General features: G+C 41.9%; 1 protein-coding gene across 1 annotated transcript in view; it reads right to left on the bottom strand.

The window, feature by feature from the left end:
* Positions 1–18977, bottom strand: part of TKT (transketolase) — a 39715-nt gene that overhangs the window by 4390 nt on the left and 16348 nt on the right. The window contains exons 5-10 of the mRNA XM_072989644.2: positions 14643–14834; positions 13114–13232; positions 9955–10148; positions 8775–8939; positions 7048–7204; positions 241–371 (exon numbers count right to left, since the gene is read on the bottom strand). Of these exons, the coding sequence (XP_072845745.1) occupies positions 241–371; positions 7048–7204; positions 8775–8939; positions 9955–10148; positions 13114–13232; positions 14643–14834 (958 nt within the window). The remainder of the gene's footprint in view (positions 1–240; positions 372–7047; positions 7205–8774; positions 8940–9954; positions 10149–13113; positions 13233–14642; positions 14835–18977) is intronic.

The raw sequence follows: 18977 nt of genomic DNA, 5'->3' as shown, positions 1-18977 counted from the left end.
GGATTGTGTTTACAAGAAGATGGAGGCAAAGGTGATTTCTCCTCAGCAATTTAACTTGGGTGCATTCACAGTAACTGGCACTCAAACAAACTGAGTTTACCATTTTCCCTTCTAGAAGACAGTCATAAATGCTGACCAGATTCAATGTTCTTTCCAACACATGTCACAACAACATCAACTAATCTTTGCATGCTCTTTTGAACAACTCTTGAAAGGCCACAATTAAGAGGGGTTGCAGACCTTTGTATTTGCAGCTAGTTCTACTGCCTTTTCAGTGGATACAGCATCACTAGGGTAAAAGACAGTTGCATTTGGAACAGCACGGAACATGCACAAGTCTTCCAGACCCATCTGTGAAGGACCATCTTCACCTAGAAAGAAAAAGTTGGACAAAGGTATCAGCACAAAGCTTAACAAATGTGTTCTCTGCACACTGCTTAAAGCAAAAGACATTGAAAAGAGGTGTAAGAGACTCACAAGATTTGGAAGACAACCTACCATCTTCTCTTTAGACATGAAATACTCTAAACGGTAAAGAAAGAAGACAGAAGAAACTAAAAAGGAAGAAAACTAGGGATATAAAGAAAGATGAATGGCAAACACCCCCATAAATAGTAACTAAGGCAGCAACAAAAACAAGAGACAAAAGAATGAAGAAATTAATAAGTATACATACAAAGGAGTACAGGATGAAGTAAATGAGAATTCACTTCTACACAGTGTAGGTGTAAGACAGAGGAATGCAGAGGGATGCATGGAATAAAAGCAGGTGCATCTCAGTCTTTTGCAGAGCATAATTCAGGAGTCCATGTGGAACATCCTCTTCTGGCTGTAGGGCTCAGAGGCATCAAATTCAAAGAAACATTGGTAGGATATTATATCTCACTCTCCAGCCAAGATTGGCTCTCAGATCAGTTTACAATTAAAATATACATACAATTAAAATATATATTCATAATTAGGAATACCTTATCACAGGTATGCATAGACATAGGATCCAGATCTATTCTCCCAAAGAATTTAGTTTTTAAAGGTATTTTTTTTAAAATTTTACTCCACCTTTCAAAAAACCTAGACCCAAGAAGACAATTAGGAAGAACTGGGCATTGGTGCTATTAATGGAAAACAGAAGAACGTCTACCAGAGTGCTTTCCTAGGTTCTATTTTGTTGAGTAGATTCACAGAATTATAGAAAAGTGAAATTGGAAGGGGCCTAACAAGGCCATCAAGTCCCCTGCTCAACGCAGGAATACAATCAAAGCAGATCTGCCAGGTGATTATCCAAGTTTAGTAACATTCCCTCCATCATAAACAAGACAAAAAGGGGTAAAAAGTGTTTAAACTGGAAATGAACTATGTGGTCCCACAGATGTTATTGGAGAATACAGTTCCTATCACCATCAGCTATGCTGAGGGAAGCTGCAGTTCAGCATCATGTGAAGGGCCACATATCTCCCACACCTGGTTTAAACAAAGTACCGTATTTTTGCACCATAAGACGCACTTTCCCCCCTCCAAAATGTGGGTGGGGAAGTCAGTGCGTCTAATGGTGTGAATGCAGCAATTTCGTCGCTGCTGGCCCCGTGGGGGGGAGCATCGCAAGGGTCCGGGTGAGCCTTCCAGGACCCTTGCGAGGCTCCCCCACGCCCCCACGGGGCCAGCACCGGCGAAATCGCCAGCTTCCAGGTGGGGGGAACGTCGCAAGGGTCCTGGGAGCTCACTCAGATCCTTGCGACGCTCCTCCCACACACGCACCGGCCAGCACTGGCAAAATCGCCAGGTTCTGGGAGTGTTTTGAGGCTTCCCAAGCCTCCAAACACTCCCAGAACCTGGCGATTTTACCCCCCCTGGTCCCATGGGGGGGTGGGTGGAGGGTGGCAAGGGTCCAAGGGAGCCTCCCAGGACCCTTGCCACCCTCCCCCCACCCCCCACGGGGCCAGCCCTGGCGAAATCGCCAGGTTCTGGGAGTGTTTGGAAGCTTGATAAGCCTCCAAACACACTCAGAAGCTGGCGATTTTAAACACCCCCCCGCTCCGTGGGGGGTGGGTGGACGGTGGCAAGGGTCCAAGGGACCCTCCCTTGGACCCATGCCACCCTCCCCCCATCCACCCCCACGTGGCTAGGGGGGGTAAAATCGCCAGCTTCTGGGAGTGTTTGGAGGCTTGGGGAGCCTCCAAACACTCCCAGAACCTGGCGATTTTACCCCCCCCTGGTCCCATGGGGGGGTGGGTGGAGGGTGGCAAGGGTCCAAGGGAGCCTCCCAGGACCCTTGCCACCCTCCCCCCACCCCCCACGGGGCCAGCCCTGGCGAAATCGCCAGGTTCTGGGAGTGTTTGGAAGCTTGATAAGCCTCCAAACACACTCAGAAGCTGGCGATTTTAAACACCCCCCCGCTCCGTGGGGGGTGGGTGGACGGTGGCAAGGGTCCAAGGGACCCTCCCCTGGACCCATGCCACCCTCTCCCCACCCACCCCCACGTGGCTAGGGGGGGTAAAATCGCCAGCTTCTGGGAGTGTTTGGAGGCTTGGGGAGCCTCCAAACACTCCCAGAACCTGGTGATTTTACCCCCCCTGGTCCCATGGGGGGGTGGGTGGAGGGTGGCAAGGGTCCAAGGGACCCTCCCTTGGACCCATGCCACCCTCCCCCCACCCACCCCCACGTGGCTAGGGGGGGTAAAATCGCCAGCTTCTGGGAGTGTTTGGAGGCTTGGGGAGCCTCCAAACACTCCCAGAAGCTGGCGATTTTACCCCCCCGGTCCCATGGGGGGGTGGAGGGTGGCAAGGGTCCAAGAGAGCCTCCCAGGACCCTTGCCACCCTCCCCCCACCCCCCACGGGGCCAGCCCTGGCGAAATCGCCAGGTTCTGGGAGTGTTTGGAAGCTTGATAAGCCTCAGAAAGGCTCAGAAAAGATCCTGGAAGCTGCCTATTTTGCCCCCTCTGTCGCCCGGGGGAGGCAGGGTGAGTCTCCAAAGGGTCCTAGGGTGTGTTCTAGGACTCTTTGGAGACTGACCCTGCCTCCCCTGGGGGCCAGAGGGGATGAAATCACCACCTTTGGGGGCTCTTCTGAGGCTTGGGAAACTTCAGAAGAGCCCCAGAAGGTGGCGATTTCACCCCCTCTCGCCCCCGAGGGAGGCAGGGGGAGGCTCCAAAGGGTCCTGGAACACACCCTAGGACCCTAGGGTGTGTTCCATAAGATGGACCTCTCCATAAGGCTCACCAAATTTTAGGAGAAGAAAGCAGATAATTTTTTCCTGTTTTCTTCTCCTAAAAATTTGGTGCGTCTTATGGAAAGGTGCGTCTTATGGAGCGAAAAATACGGTATTTTCTCCCTTTTCTCAGCGAATTGCCTAAGAACATGTAAATTTTTGACATAATTGTCACAACAAAAGAAAGAAAATCACAACTAGGTTTTGAAAGTCAGAAGAGCATGGGCTACCTAGCACTAAGCTGGATCATTACCCTACAAGCCAAGGAACCCCAGTATTCCCATAATTTAAGCATAAAGCCTCTTCTACAACTTTTTTTTAACAAAGTAAGATAGCTACAAGAATTCGACAAAAATAAAATCTCTCTACATGCAGAAACAAAGAACATGTCTCAGCTGGCATACAGCAACTGGAAGGCTTTGTCTCAGAACCCTGAAATATATAAGCACCTCCCTCTGAAATGACACATCACTGCACACTACACTAGAGAAGAAATGAATGGAAAGTGTTATTTCCTTGTGAAGAGAAGCACAAATGACAAGTGGAATTAAAAAAAAACTTGTTCCAGCTGATGATTAGGGCAAAGAATAGTAAAATACTGGAGCACTGAACGGCAAACAAACAAAGAGCATGGTGAACATTTCTGAGCTAGCACCAGGCTGGCAGTTTTCTCAGTCTACATTTCCTTTGAAAACGTTTTCATACTCCATTAAGACTTTATAGAAAGTTCCAATATGTATTCATGAAGCTTTGATTCAACTCCTTCATTTAAAGGATTTTACAATAAATCCCCAAAGATTCAATGGGCCCAATCTACTGCAACTTACTATACTAAGGATTTTTCCCATGTATGTATGTATGTGTATGTGTGTGCTCGTGTACGTACATACACATGTACAGTACCTATGTAACTACTGCTGTGCATTATACTTATCTATGTACTATAAAGAACGATTGTTGCCCCTTAGGATTTTGAGTTGGAGCCCAATATTAATTTACTTCAACACTTCTCAAACAAACAAACAGCCTATTTGTTCTCGAAGGCTTTCATGGCTGGGATCCGAAGGTTGTTGTGGGTTTTTCAGGCTGTTTGGCTGTGTTCTGCAGGTTTTTCTTCCTAACATTTCACCAGTCTCTGAGGCCAGTATCTTCAGAAGACAGGAGCTAGATCTTTGCCTGTGTTCTGGTGTGTGTGGGATTGTTGAGTATTTGTAGCTGTGGGATCAGGTTTTTGTTCTTTACAGGAGACTGAGTATTTCCTGTAATCAGGGTGTTTTTTGTTATGCGTGTTTTGTTGTGATAAGGGGGGGCATGATTACTATGATTGAGGAGTGTCGTTAGTGCAGTGATCACTGGTCCTTGTGGCTGGGTAGAGTTTATTGACCTTTTCGCAGGCTGTTTTTTTTCAGTGCTAGGAGCCAGGCTTTGTTGAGTTTTAGACTTTCTTCTTTTTTGTTGAAGTTATGCTGATGTTTGTGGATTTCAATGGCTTCCCTGTGTAGTCTGGCATAATGATTGCTTGTGTTGTCCAGTACTTCTGTGTTTTGAAATAGGATTTCATGTCCAGCTTGTTTCAGGGCATGTTCAGCTACTGCCGATTTTCCCAGTTGTTTTAGTCTACAGTGTCTTTCATGTTGAAGCCACGGTGAAGAAAAACTAATAACTAAACAGCCTATTCACATTTTTACATAGCAATAAAAGGATAAAAGCTTAAAAAAGAAAAAAAGAGCTCACTTTGCTGTTTCATTCTTGGGTAAAGCTAGAATGCCCTGCCTGTTAAAGCAATGTTAAATTGTGAGGGCCCTCTGCAATAAAATGAAAATGTACAGCAATTTCTAGTACATGCTAGAACACACTCTGATACACCTAAAACACATTTATTTATTTCCAATATAAACACCGAGTACCAACAATAGGCAGATCTCCAAATCTGTCACCTGACAAGATGTCAGTCGAATGATCAGCAAAGCACCCATTTTATTGCTCGCATTTCAAAGAGCAGAAGACCTTAATACACAGGGGATCTTGTGAATTCAACGAAAACAACAACAGCAAGCACTGTGCTCATGTTGTTAGAGGATGGGAATGCAGGTTTCAGAGCCCGGAAGTCAGAAGGAATTAAAAGGGAAAGCCAAGCAAGCTGTATGACCTTCCAAGTCATAAAGTGCCATAAGAATTGATTGCAGGGTGTTTGAAGTCAATGCAGTACTGAGTCAGAGGCTCATCTATTTCCAATTTCAGCTTTAAAGGGATATTGGGCAGCAGCTCCTACTGGTGGATTTAAAGAGATACTGGGTCACTCTGAGGCTTGAAGAGGAAGATTGTACTTCAGGTGGAATATCTGCAGCACCATAGTTGGCTGACTGGATGTGTACACAGTGAGGAAATGCTCTACACACAAAGAAACTGACAAGAGTCCAAAAGAGAGCTGGTGGGGGTGGGGAGAGGTAGCTTGTATGTGTTTATGTTTCACAAGCATTGCTCCTTTGCCCCCAGAACACTAGGAGTAAGTAGATCAGCAGCTAATTTATAGAAACAGTCTGCTTGATCCATCGATGCAACTCTTGAGCTTTACATCATAGAGGAGAATGCACCAGCTCTCCACCTTGCCAAGATTCTGTCAGCGAGGGGAATAATTACCTAGACTTACTTGGGACGTGACAACCAAACAGACCTCTCTCTCCAGCAGAGGTCACCATTGGGCCATGCAAACAAAGCACTCTGGATAATTTGTTTAATTTATTTAACATATTTTTACCTTGCTTTTGCCCTTAAAAAAGGGCCCAAGGTGTATTGCTTCGTTAAAAATACAACATTAAAAGCTTTTAAAAAAGGAAATTATTCAAATATAAAGAAGAAAAGAATAGAATTATATTAAAAAGGTTAGTTAAAAGTATTACGAACAACAGATTAAGAAGCAAGAAAATATAAGCCACCCCGTTTATTGTCTCCTAGAAAGTCCGTCGCTAAGGGCACATCACTCAAAAATGCTCTAGCTTTTATCCTTCTTTGCTGATCCTTGACTTCCCAATGCTCAGTACATTATTGAAACTAATGATGCTGTTTCTATAATGTCTCTAGAAGAAAATAGTGTTCTGGCAGGAATTCCCTATAAAATTCATTTACACAGAACTCATGATTGCTAGCTGGAAGTCAGAGAAGTCTCCTGCTATACAAACCACTAATACGTGTTCCTAACTTACTGGCTGAATCCCTGTTGCTTAGCATAGTAGGCCCATTGAATCAGTGGGATCTGTTAAGTCATCTCTTCCGTAAGTTTCTTTGATTCAATGGGACTGCTCTAGTTGCAACTCACTACACTAAACAAAAGGATTTTGGCCTTTATGTACTAAAATCAACTTACCACGTTTAAATGATGGAGAATACAGTACCAAAATTGGATAGTGCAATGAACAATATGAAACAAAAAGCTAAAAAGTTCAGTAACTAGAAAGAGAGAGAAACAGCAGGCAGGGATTTCTAGAAACACTTTGGAGTAACTTCCCCTGACATCTTTCTTTATAAATAAATGACATGAAGAACGCATCTGAATATCACCATCCTGAATATTTCTTTTAAATTCATACAGGAGCAAACATTATTCACGCATATCTTAGTTTTCTGAGTTGCATATTTTCATGCATCAGGGATGGGCTTGGTGGCACCCATCCAGATGTTTTTGGATGCAACTCCCACCCACCTATGCCAATGCAGCTGATGGTGAGGAGTGCTGCTTGTTTTAGGTCAAACATTTGAGGGGTTCCACTCTGCCCATTCCTGGTATATTCCCATTTTTAACCTCCTAGAGGACTTGCTGAGAACACTGAAAGATGCTTGCTTACCAATGGATACCCCGCAGTGAGATCCACAGAGATTAATGTTACTCTCCGAAATGGCTGCCATACGGATCTGATCATAAGCCCGGGTGTAAAATGTGGCAAAAGTGCTCGCAAAGACAATGTTTCTGTCACGGGTTGCACAACCAACTGCAACACTCACCTGTGAGGAAGAAAAGAAAAGGGGGAAGTGAAGAAAAAGCTAATTCCAGCATAATCTGCGTCATAATTTAAGTACTGCAATTATGTCACTACATTTATACTTCCACTAAATAATGCTGTACATTGTGGCTCCTCCAGTTATATGCTATCCTGACAACAACCCTGTGAAGTATTGTGCATTAGGCAGAAAGAGACAGACAGACACACAGAGAAACTCAATATTAGCTAGAGTGTTTTATAGCCAAGGGGAGATCTGCATTCTGGCCTCCATGCTCTTTGTCTAACACTCTAACCGCAACACTTCACCAACTTAACTTTTGAGTAAATGAATCAGGAAAATGTGGAAAGATTATCCATATTCATGTATTTAATTGGTTCACTGAAGCTGTCTTGCAGAACTTGAGTGCTTTTCTATCTTTAAAAAATTAATCAATCCAAAAAGTGTCATTAGTTTTCTGGTTTTTATTTTGGTTTATATGACAGCACCTGCTCTGAAAAAGTGATGCATTAGGAAATGGTGACACCACTTCCAGCTGTTCTTTAGAAGTAGCCATAACTGGCTCCTGAACTGCACTATAAGTCCAAAAAATCATTCCCTCTTACACATAACCTACTTCTTAGCACATCTACTACCTGATAAGCTTTTCTTCTATTTCTTCTTTTTTCTGTCATTGTGTGCTACTCTAATGAAACCAGAGCTTGAAAATAATGCTTTCAACAAAAAAGAATTCTGTATGACTTCATGGTTTTTTTTTTAAAAATAGTAACAAGGGGAAACTGCTTCATATTTTGCTTCTAACATAATGGGCCCATGCTCATTATATTTTTGATACAAAATGTAGTGATTTTTGACTTGCTATTTCATGATTTTGCTTCTCTTATATCTGACATCAAAGAAGCTATTTAATACCCAATTAGCTTTCGCATTAATATGAGCTTCAATGTGTAGCCCTTAAACGTTTTACATGGGTCATGGGCTCTAGCAGATCATTTGCATTTCCTTTTTAAAAGGAGTGATGAACATGACCACATAATGAATAAAAATGTTTATCAGCTAACATCAACCAAAAAAAAAATTAAATCATTGAGTTCATAAAGGATTAAGGAAATGCTTAATCATTAAAGAAAACAAAGTTTTTTACAAAAAACTAATATCCTAAGCTCTGAGTGAAAGACTCAGACTAATGCCCTGAACTAGAGTAGACCCATTCAATCAACTGCTCAGCAGTAAGTCAACACTGATGCCAATACCACTGAGTCGATGGATCTAACACCAGTTTATTCCTCTGACCTCTGAGATAAAGCAAGTGCACACTAGATAGTTAAAGAGAAGCATCAGACTGCCCAAAGCCTCAGGACAGGATCTGTAAATGGGGAGACAAGGAAATAATGACAGTGAGGCATAATGACAGGCCTCTGGGGCTGATGGCACAAAGGCATCAGGACCTTAGGGCATTTGCTTGCTGTAACAAACAACCTCAGGCACTTTATTTATAAGCAAGGCAAAAGTTTAGCCAGCAGACCTACTACTTTTCATAGTTCAGAGCCCTGTCCGTCATGCAAGAACTCACCATATTTTGTTCAGCAATGTAGCACTCAATGAAACGTCCGGGATGCTCTTTTTTGAACAACTCAGAGAAAGTAGAATTTTTGGTATCTCCATCCAAAGCAACCACACGATCACAGGCATGGCCCAGTTTGGCAAGAGCCATTCCATAAGCCTTGCGGGTAGCAACCTACAAAGAGGAAAACAATATAGACACATTGGTTTCATTGAACATGACACAGGGACACCTAAACAAGTAACTAACACCAACTTAAAAATAACCAAATCATGCTTCTGCACAGCATCCTGGGTACCTATTATCTCATTTTTTTAAAAAAAAAATGATTGATTGATTGCAATATTTGTCCTGATCTTCGGAGATGATATGAATGTTCTAAATTTATTATACTTTTAGAGGGCATTTAAAATACAGTAATGGCTGAAATTATGTAGTGCAGATATACATAATGCAAACTTTAATGGCAAATTATCTAAGAAATAAATCTTTTTCTCTGTGCTGCAAGAATTACTAGTTGTATGCTGAGTTGTGCAACCATTACCTGTAGTATGCAAGAGAAACAAATCTACTGAGATTGCTTAATTTACAGCAACTCACTTCTGAAAGTTGTGCACTTTGAATAAGGGTGCAATAGGATTTCAGCCAATGCTTGAGTCAAGGATGTGGAGATGTCATCTAATAACATTTTGAGCACACACAAGATCCACAGACCGTCTTTTTCACCTGGGTTGGAGACCCTGTGGCAGCCCTGATATTGCTGCAGGTCCTATCCTTCCTGGCTACTGGATATATTGCATGAGGCTGATAGGACCTGGAGTCTAAGACATCTGGGATCACCTCTGCCTTAGAAATGCCTCACTCTAGGATTCTGGCTTAGTCCATCAACAGTGAAGGGACCTTTCTCTTGACACTCTTCTGTACAAGATGAAACTTGGCTTTTCCTCTCCTCCCCAAGAATCTAATGATTTGAGTGGGTTTTGATTCTAAAGAATGAACTATACATCTAACTCTTTTGGACAGGCTGCAGCAGGTGCTTCAGAACACTACACAAGAGTCATTAATCCTGATTAATTAGAGCCATGGAACACACAGTCCTTACACCAGAGAGCAGCTTTTGCTTCTCTTTATCACTGTCGTGAAACTCAACAGTTGAGAAAAGCATCACTACTAGAAAAAGCCAGAGTACCTTCTCTCCCAACTTGTAGTTGGGTGGAGATGGCATCTTAACATTCCTGATGTTGACAATCGGGACATGGTCTTGTGGAAGAGCTGGAGAAAGCCTTTTCTTGTTCTGGATTCTGTCGTCAATCTCCTGAATGACCTGCTCAGCCATGTTTTTGGGAAGAGGCTTGCCATGCCAGTTTTCCTTATCCTCAATACCTGTGGATTATCATACCCATACATTCAGAAAGCAAGAGGTTAAACCACAATTCATTGAAAACAAAACACTGCTGAAACCAGCGACTTCTGAGTTAAATGATGTAACACTAATATACTGTATTGCAAATGAGATGCTCTACCAACAAGATGGCTGCTAGCAATGCCTCCATCTTTGCCACAGCCTGGCTTGTTCTTGTTATGCCATTCTCCTGTTGCCGAAAAGCCCTCCAGCCCAATAAAGCCTTACTTTATCCTTTGGGAGTCCAAATCTTTCTTTTGCTCAATCGAACTCCAACTCTGTTATTCAAGGTTGAGCAGTGACCAGAATGTTAAATGTAGAACTGAGGAGATCAGGTTTGCCCCACTCAGCCACGAAGCTCACTATGTAATTTGTAGCCTGCCACTACTTCTTAACATGGCCTACCTCCCTCAGCTGCTGGAGAGCAGAAGAGGGAGAACTAAGCCAGTGTGCCAGTATGATTAGAGTACTGGACCAGAAGGATGAAGATCCAATTTCAAAACCAGAATTTCCGTTGGATGCTCTAGGCCATCATGGGCCAGTCTTCATCAATCCCCCTAAAACTACCTCACAGGATACAAATAGAGAAAAGGGCCATGGGTCACCTTAGAGGAATGGTGAAATAGAAAAGAAGCAAAGAAATAAATATCCCAAGCTCTTTTTAACAAGTGAGGGAAACAAATTTGTTTTTAAAAAATGTCCTTCCCTCTTCTTTTCCCTTTTAGACTCCTAGTGTGAACTTCTGGTTTGCTGCCCCATAACACTCCACTAAAACTTCAATACGTGGACTCATCCCTTCCAGTTACAACACATGTATTCCTTTCTGTTACAACACTATTCTCCCTCCTTGGGCTCTCAATCTTTTTCAGAGGATGAGCTTTTTGCAACAGGAATTAATCGTATTTTCTTTCTGCAAGATGATGTCCAGCCCTGAACCCCCTTCGAACAGAGTGGGCTCTACGGCTAAATTGATGGAAAAAAAATGCAACTCAGCAAAATCAATAATCTCGACTGTTAATAATGACATGCTAGGTAGGCTGTAATTAAGGACCTGAATAAGCAGGCACTCTGTGCAAGCACGAAACGTCTCTCTGCTTCAGGAAAGAGCATCAGACAGACTGAGCTCTCACAGTAACAGGATCTAAATACGGGATTCTTTTCGCCATACAGAAGTCTCACAGAGTGGTGGCATTTGTTCCTGAAAAATGACAAATATCCTAGGTTTATTTAGCTATTTTTCAAAAGGCTGAAGCCAGCTGATGGATACACAAGATCACAAATGTAACATCATGGGGACAAGGCAAAAGGCGGTCAATGTGTGGTAGCAGAGTTCCTACCTGCCTACCCAGTCCAAATGGGCTGGCTATTCCCTGCCTTGACTGCTGAGCCCGCACTTGAGCCAAAAGGAATCCACATCCATGCACAACCCCTACCCCACCCCAATCCTCTTGCGTGCCTATGGTTTGTTTAATTTTTAATGGCCACCGACTGCCAAGAAGGCAGGGCGAGGACAAGTGTCTCCCTTCTCAGGCTAATCATGAAATATCCAGTATGCCTTGCTAGCTGTGACAGCTCCAGAGAGCAGAGCAGAAGACTCGTCATGTCTGCAGCCCGCAGAAATTAGGTAGATTACATAACATGGAGCAGTTGGGAAGAACGCAAGAGTTGTTTCAAAGACTTCATTTAATTGAAGTAGATATAGAGAGCACAGCATGTAAGGCCAATTTAACAACTGCTGTACTCATTTTTGAAAACATCTGAATTATTCTAGGAGCAGCATTCCTCTCTAATTTGAATGCGCATCCCCCTTTTTCTTATGGTGAAAAAGTGAATTATGTGAATTATAACCATTTTGTGGCAAATAAGAATAACGTACATAGGGATTCCCTGTTATACTACTTTATACTTCCCACCTCATCTTAGATTGATCTCAACAGTGAATCAACCCTTTGATTAATTCTCTACCCATTTATTCAGCTTCAAGAAAATCTTTTAGCAACATTACTGCCATTTTAGTAGCATCTTAAACAAGTGCTTCTGTACAAAGAGCTTCATAACCTGCCTTAAGAATAAGCTTTGGCTATTTCCCCTTAATATTTTCATTGCGCAATTGCCCACATAATTTGCAGGCAAGATGGTTGTTCAAGCATTGAAGTACCTCTCTGCAGGATGGTATAGCCAAGGATAAGGTTTATATACAACTTTAATGACATCTAAGGTTCATTGCAAAAGGAGAAGGCCAAGAGTTCACATCATGATATGCTCTTCTGCATCCCAATAGGGTACTGGCCATCCTGCCTTTATAGCCAACTGCAATGCAGAATTGTAAAAAGAGGCACTTCAGCTTCAGTCACACAAAACTAATTTCAAAGCATCTTTGTAAGGCAGAAATTTAGCTATTTCAGATTTAAGGATGTGGTCTTAGAACTGTTTTATGGGACAAAGGGACCATTAATCAAAGCTAAGTTTACATATATGAACTCAGAGCTGATCTAATGGAAGAAACAAGATTGAAATTATTATAATTTTATGCAGCAGGATTTTTCTTCCATTCACTTCACATTTGCAAAATGTTTCTGCTTTGAAGCAGATTTTGATGGTTCATTGTGAGGAGAGGATCCATTTCCATGGATCCAATTAACTAATAAATGCTAATGGGACATAGCCATTAGAAGACAAAGCTACAACCCAAGAAAGCAAAGCTTTAAATCTATCTTGAACTCAGTAAGTTCTAGACATACCACTGGCTCAGTCCACCCACCCTATCTGTGATATGGGGATAGCGTAGATGCATTTTACAGGGAAATTGTAAGGATTAGAAGGCAACACATACGAAAGTGCAGTGAACACTCAAAAACACTGTTATCATTGACTCCTGCTACAATTCTGTTGTTACTCAAGAGGCTAGAAACCTGGTTGGCAGAGAAGTTTGCTGCATGGCATCACCTGTGATTCCTTTGCCTTTAAAGGTCTTGGCAATAATGGCAGTTGGCTGGTGCTTGGCCTGGCCAAAGGCCTTGCAGAGTTCCTCCACGCTGTGCCCATCGACCACAATAGCATGCCAGCTAGGAATGCAAACAAAACATATATTAGCTTTGAAAAGAGTTACAGAAGTAAAGTCTCCTCTCAAGAGCTGCCGGCTAAACAAACAAGGGCAGGCACCATATTAATACATCCAACACAGTGTTTCCCAGCCTTGGGTAACCCAAATGTCCTTGGCCTGCAACTCCCAGGGATCCCAGCCAGCACACCTGGTGGTGAAGGCTTTGGGGAACTGCAATCCAAGAGCATCTGGGTTACCCAAGGTTGGGAAACACTGATCTAAACGCACTGATAAATTATGATTATGAGCCAGCAATGATTACAATTACCCTTCCCAAAGTTTTCTAAGTATAAAGGATTCAGATGTGGTTTACCACTTCCTTCTTTAGATGGCATAATGGGACCATATCAGAGGCTGATTCCTCTCCTGGAGGCATGTAGGGGAATCAAGCTCCTGACTTCTGGCTCTGCTATCCAATCAGCTGCAGTACATTAGTACAAGCTATAAATAAGTATATTTATTCATTATAAACAAACTTCGCATAACAGTGAGTTTTTTTCCTATAGGAATGCATTAAACGTGTTTTAATGTGTTCCTATGGGCTTTTTTGCTCCGCATAGCGACGAATCCGTATAGTGATGATTTTTTGGAACGGATTATCGTCGCTATGCGGGGCACCACTGTATACTATGACCTATCCAGTTTACTAAACTGTTTCAGACAAACATGTTTTATTATTGATGTTAACCAATACATTCTTCCTGAGATTTATGCAACAGTCGCATGAATTTATATCTCATATATTTCAGTGAGACTTTTTATTTGTCTATAAATGAGCAAGAAAAATTTGTCAAAAGTCACAATTTCAAACACAGTTTTAAAAGAGAGTGCTAGCACATGTTTTGGCAACAATCTAAAAGCTCAGAAGGATGACTGTCAAATTCTTACTATACAACTAAACTTCACAATCTTACCATTTGGTTCTTTTTAGTTACAGTAGAAAGGACTGTGTCGCAGAAACTAAGAGCCATCTAAATAAAATGGCCCTTATTTTATTCTCTTTATTACACTTTTATATTGGCTATCACTGCTTTGTATTTAATGATCATCCAGGCTCAACACAAGCCCTCTCTAATGATCCTAGAAATAGAGCAAATAATAAACATATATATTTTTTTAAAAAATTAGTCATTATATTTGGAACCATGAAGGGCTATTTGGCTGGTAGGGATGGGCATACAGGCACATAAAGCCCACCTACATACAACGCTCTCATTACTGGAAAGCCCTGTCTTATCAGTTGTGGGACCACTCCACTTGTGTGATTTTGCTCGCTTCTGGGGACATTGGAGGTGGGGTATCCCTACCACTCATCTAGTCCCTCTGTGGCTTCATGCAGCATAACTGTAGTGTCTCTGCACGACATACATACCCAAAGGCTTCACAACGTTTTTGGTAGATTTCAACATGATGCTGCAGAGGAGCAGGGTCACTTTGTCCCAGTCGGTTAATGTCAAGAATGGCAACTAAGTTATCCAGCTTGTAGAATCCCGCAAAGGCCATTGCCTCCCAAACGGACCCTTCAGATAATTCTCCATCCCCGAGGACACAATAAACTCGGTAGCTGTGTATCAGGCAGCAAGAAGAGAGTGTTAAATATCTAGGTCACTGAAAGAGGAAAAACTCTTTTTCATGCAGCATGCAGGGACAACACAGAAAATATCTGCTTCAGATGATACCCTCCTTCTTACATAGATGACCGCTAATACTGTGGATTCTTCTGTATCATCTTCAAAGCCCTTTTGAATTGTTTTGTTATTTATTGCATGAAACTTCCAACCTCACAGTCACAGAAATCGTTTGTTAAACTTGTAGATATTAAACCTAGCCATGCATTTCTTAAGGGAAACAAATCCTCAGGGGACATCCACTCAAACTGAATGTTGAGAGAATGAGAACAGACAAAATAAAATATTTCTTTACCCAATGTGTTGTTAGTCTTGCCACAAGATGTGGTGATGGCATCTGTCCTAGATGCCTTTAAAAGTGGATTGGACTGGAGGAAACGTCCATCACAAGTTACAAGGCATGATGGAGATATATAATCTCAAAGTTAAAGGGAAGGTACTTCAAAATGCCAGATGCAGGAGCGTAGTATCAGGAGACGGGTATCTAGTGGTCCAATGTGCTCCCAGAGGCATTTGGTGGGGCCACTGTGAGATACAGGAAGCTGGACTAGATGGGCCCTTGGCCTGATCCAGTAGGGCTCTTATGTTCTTAACCACACATACACTATTTAGGCGCTTATTTTGCCTTCATATGATTTCACAGTCACATCAGTGAGCCACATTAAAAGATATTTCCACAGGGCAAAACAGTGAAAATGACAACAGATGACTAGCGGGGGCTTCAGGACTTCTGAACTGTGGTTCCCAGACATGTTTTTGTGCTATGGTCCTCTTTGCACTATAAACTGAAATTGCTTTATACCTTACAACTTCCTATCCCAAAACATCTTGGCTTTTGTTCCTTTGAAGAAGTACTGTATCCTTACAAAGAAGTATTGCTTCATACACGAACCTATGGAATTCACTGCCACAGGAAGCTATAGGACTTTTAACATGGAAAGACACAGGTGATTACTAGTAATATGGTAGTACTTTAGGATCAAAGACAGAATGCCTCTGAATACCAGGTTGGGGGTTGGGGGTGGGGGGACAGTAAGAGAGGGGAAACTGCTTTCGTATCACTCCTGTGGGTCTTTCATTGTTGCCTGGCTAACTACTCTGAGGAAAATGGCACCAGAATGGATGGGTCCCTGGGTGTAAACCACCTTCTTAAGTTCTTGGGTCACAGAACAAAGAGGTCTTCCTCTGTCAAGATTTTTCAACATTTTTGAAGAACTAGGTTTTTTTTACAAATCCATGAGGAAAGCAATGACATCTTAAAATTGGTTTGGTTCTATAATACAAATATGTGCTCCCTTGGAGGGCATCCATTGTACGGCTTCACACACAAGTTTAATACAAAGAGAAGGAGGCCAAAAGTCATACATGATTTAGCTCTAGAGGTTAATACCAATTAATTTCAAGCTCTCCTACATAGTTCACTGAATTCATTTCCTTTCGCTGTATATTGCTGCAGATATTAAGAAGCCTCACAATGAATAATAACTGCATGCTGTCAAGTCAATTCCGACTTATGGCAACCCTTTCCAGGGTTTCCTAGCTATTGAGTACAGTATTTGGCAGCGGTTTGCCATTCTCTTCTCCTGGAGATGCTTCTGGGACTCTGTGGCATGTTGCCCATGCCACAACCTCTGGCTGTTCTCTCAGGAGGCCCAATGAGGAATCCAAGCTCTGCAGCCAGATACCTAACGCTGTAGAATGTATCAATATTTTGTCAAAAATAACCAGAGCTATGTTTTAATCCCTTCCTTTTTTTTAATAAAATACCTTGGGTCTAACACATACAGATAAATAAACAGAAGGAGGCGATGACTCATTAAGGCCAGCTATTGTTGAGCAGAAGAAAACGCCTTAGCAAAGAATCTTATGGTAAAGCCGGAACGGACGTGCCTGTGAGAACACTGTCACTGTGACTCAGCAAGATCAGTGGGAAAGCACGGCTCAGACTTACACGGCTCTTACTCTAAAAATGCCATTTACTTCCTCCCTTCAATACTACCAAATGTGTCTGCATTTCTATACAGAAGCAAGCTCGATACTTCCAACTTTTATTAAATAAAGGCGACCCCTGTTATTTAATTCAGCCAGTCAGAGAAGAAACCTTTATCAATTACCCCAAAGCCAAAGTGATACAGCAGGGAAAAGATGACAGGGAATAGGAGATGTGAAGGAATGGGGATTGTCTTTGTTAAGTCCTTGCTGGGAAGCAGGGAGAACCAATCCTATGTCAGAAAGCCTGACACTGAATGGGTGCAGTAACGCCATTACAGGGTCTCAAGGGGAAAGCATCATCAGTTGCAGGTTATTCTAACATTCACATGGAAGAGGACCAAGACGCCTCTGAACTAAAGAAACACAGAGTCCCAGATGGACTTGATGACTTTCCTCCCAGCCTTAAGATCTGATATAAATTCCAAGTGACAGGGTCTGTTTTTGCCCAATTTAGTTTTAATGCACCGCCTGCTTTCTTGAAGATTTTGCAGATGGCTGCATTATTTTGGGACACACTTCCTGTCTGTCCAAACATCAGCGTATAAATTATCTACAAGGAATTTAGGGTGGGGTGTGGGGAGACTGATATGCCAAAGTGGCAGCAGAAATGAAAAACCAATACTGATAAGGGTAGCTCATGCTACTTATCTTATCAATATAATTTGTGGTCTACTACATTTTAGTTCAGTCCTATGCTTTGGTTTTTCAGGTGTCGGGAACAAAAGGCTGGTCTGAGATGATGGAATGAAAAAAGCAGCAATGCTTTGGTTCATAAGCAGTCTCCTTGTTTAATTTTGCCCCATTTTATTTTTTATTTCCTATTTTTCTTCTTCCTCTCTCTGTGTGTACACGTGTGTGCATGTCCATAAGAAAGAGAAGCTGTGTCATTATTATTTTATTTTAAAACTTCCTAAATTTTCTCCCTGGACTAAATGTCTATCCCGACTTTTTCCTGGATCTTATACTGCCGTTTGTGGGAAGGTCCCTCCTGAGCTTCATCTGGGTTCACAGGAGTATATCTTTCAAATCAATATTGGTAACAATAGCTCATGCTACTAATATTCTGATTCCGCTTATGAATTAGAAACACAGAAGACTTTCTAATTTCTAGGGCACAGTACTATATAGCTAGGAATCCTCCTCCCACTGGAAATCCACCACAGTCAGAGTAAGTAGTAGGGTTACTATTGGGAAATACTTTTCTTATATTTCCTGAACACATTGATAATTCCATTCACTGTCCCCCACCATGGGACCAACCTACTGGCAAGTAGAGTGTGTTACTTCCACTTCTTGGCATGATCCCTTTCTCAATACCAAACCCTGAGTTAAAGGGAAAGAGAAGGAAGAAAGGAAAAATGCAAAAAAAAAAAAAAAAAAAAGAAAGAAAAAGAAAAAAGAAAGAAAAGAAAAAAGGAAAGACAATTTGCCCTAGCCATTTATAGGTTCTGAAACAAAACATGATTCTGGGGCACAGAATCACAATGCACAATGGCCACGTTCTGCATTTCACAAGGGACTTGTAAGAGTTCAGATGGAGCCAAGTAATGATGCCAACTGCTACTAATATTTTTTTTACTCTAAATTTACATCCCATTTGATGCTAGTATTGTTTCTTTGACAGTTAGTAAGCTTCAAGAAAAAATTGTAGTTGATTTTGCTTCTTCCATTTGTATGCAATTATTTTGCTTTTTTTCTCTTTAATCACTATGTGTTTCACATTTAATTGCTGCTTGTACTGCATTTTTGCCTTTGTCCTCCTCCCTATAGTTTGTCTTCTTTAATAGTTGCGATAGTGTATGCTTTATTTTGAATAATTACAGAAGCATTCATTCTCTTTGTGCTTGGAGTTTTAAAACGAATCTTTCTATTTTATTTCATTTACAAATAGCCTTGGGTTGTTTCTGTTTATAATCTAGTGCCCACTGGGGTAAACAGATAACCTCATTTGCACCACCCCTCTGCAAGTTCATTATTCAATTAGCTAAATTACAGAGTCAAAAAATGCTGGCCACTTTCCAGCATTACGTGCAAACAGTCAGCAAGCCCTGACGCTAAGCAGAGAAAGTTTTTGATGAACACCACCT

This window comes from Pogona vitticeps, chromosome 2 (assembly GCF_051106095.1).
Source record: "Pogona vitticeps strain Pit_001003342236 chromosome 2, PviZW2.1, whole genome shotgun sequence".
NCBI classification, from domain to species: domain Eukaryota; kingdom Metazoa; phylum Chordata; class Lepidosauria; order Squamata; family Agamidae; genus Pogona; species Pogona vitticeps.
Note: the sequence above shows the minus strand (reverse complement) of the source record. Positions and strands in the feature narration are given on the sequence as shown.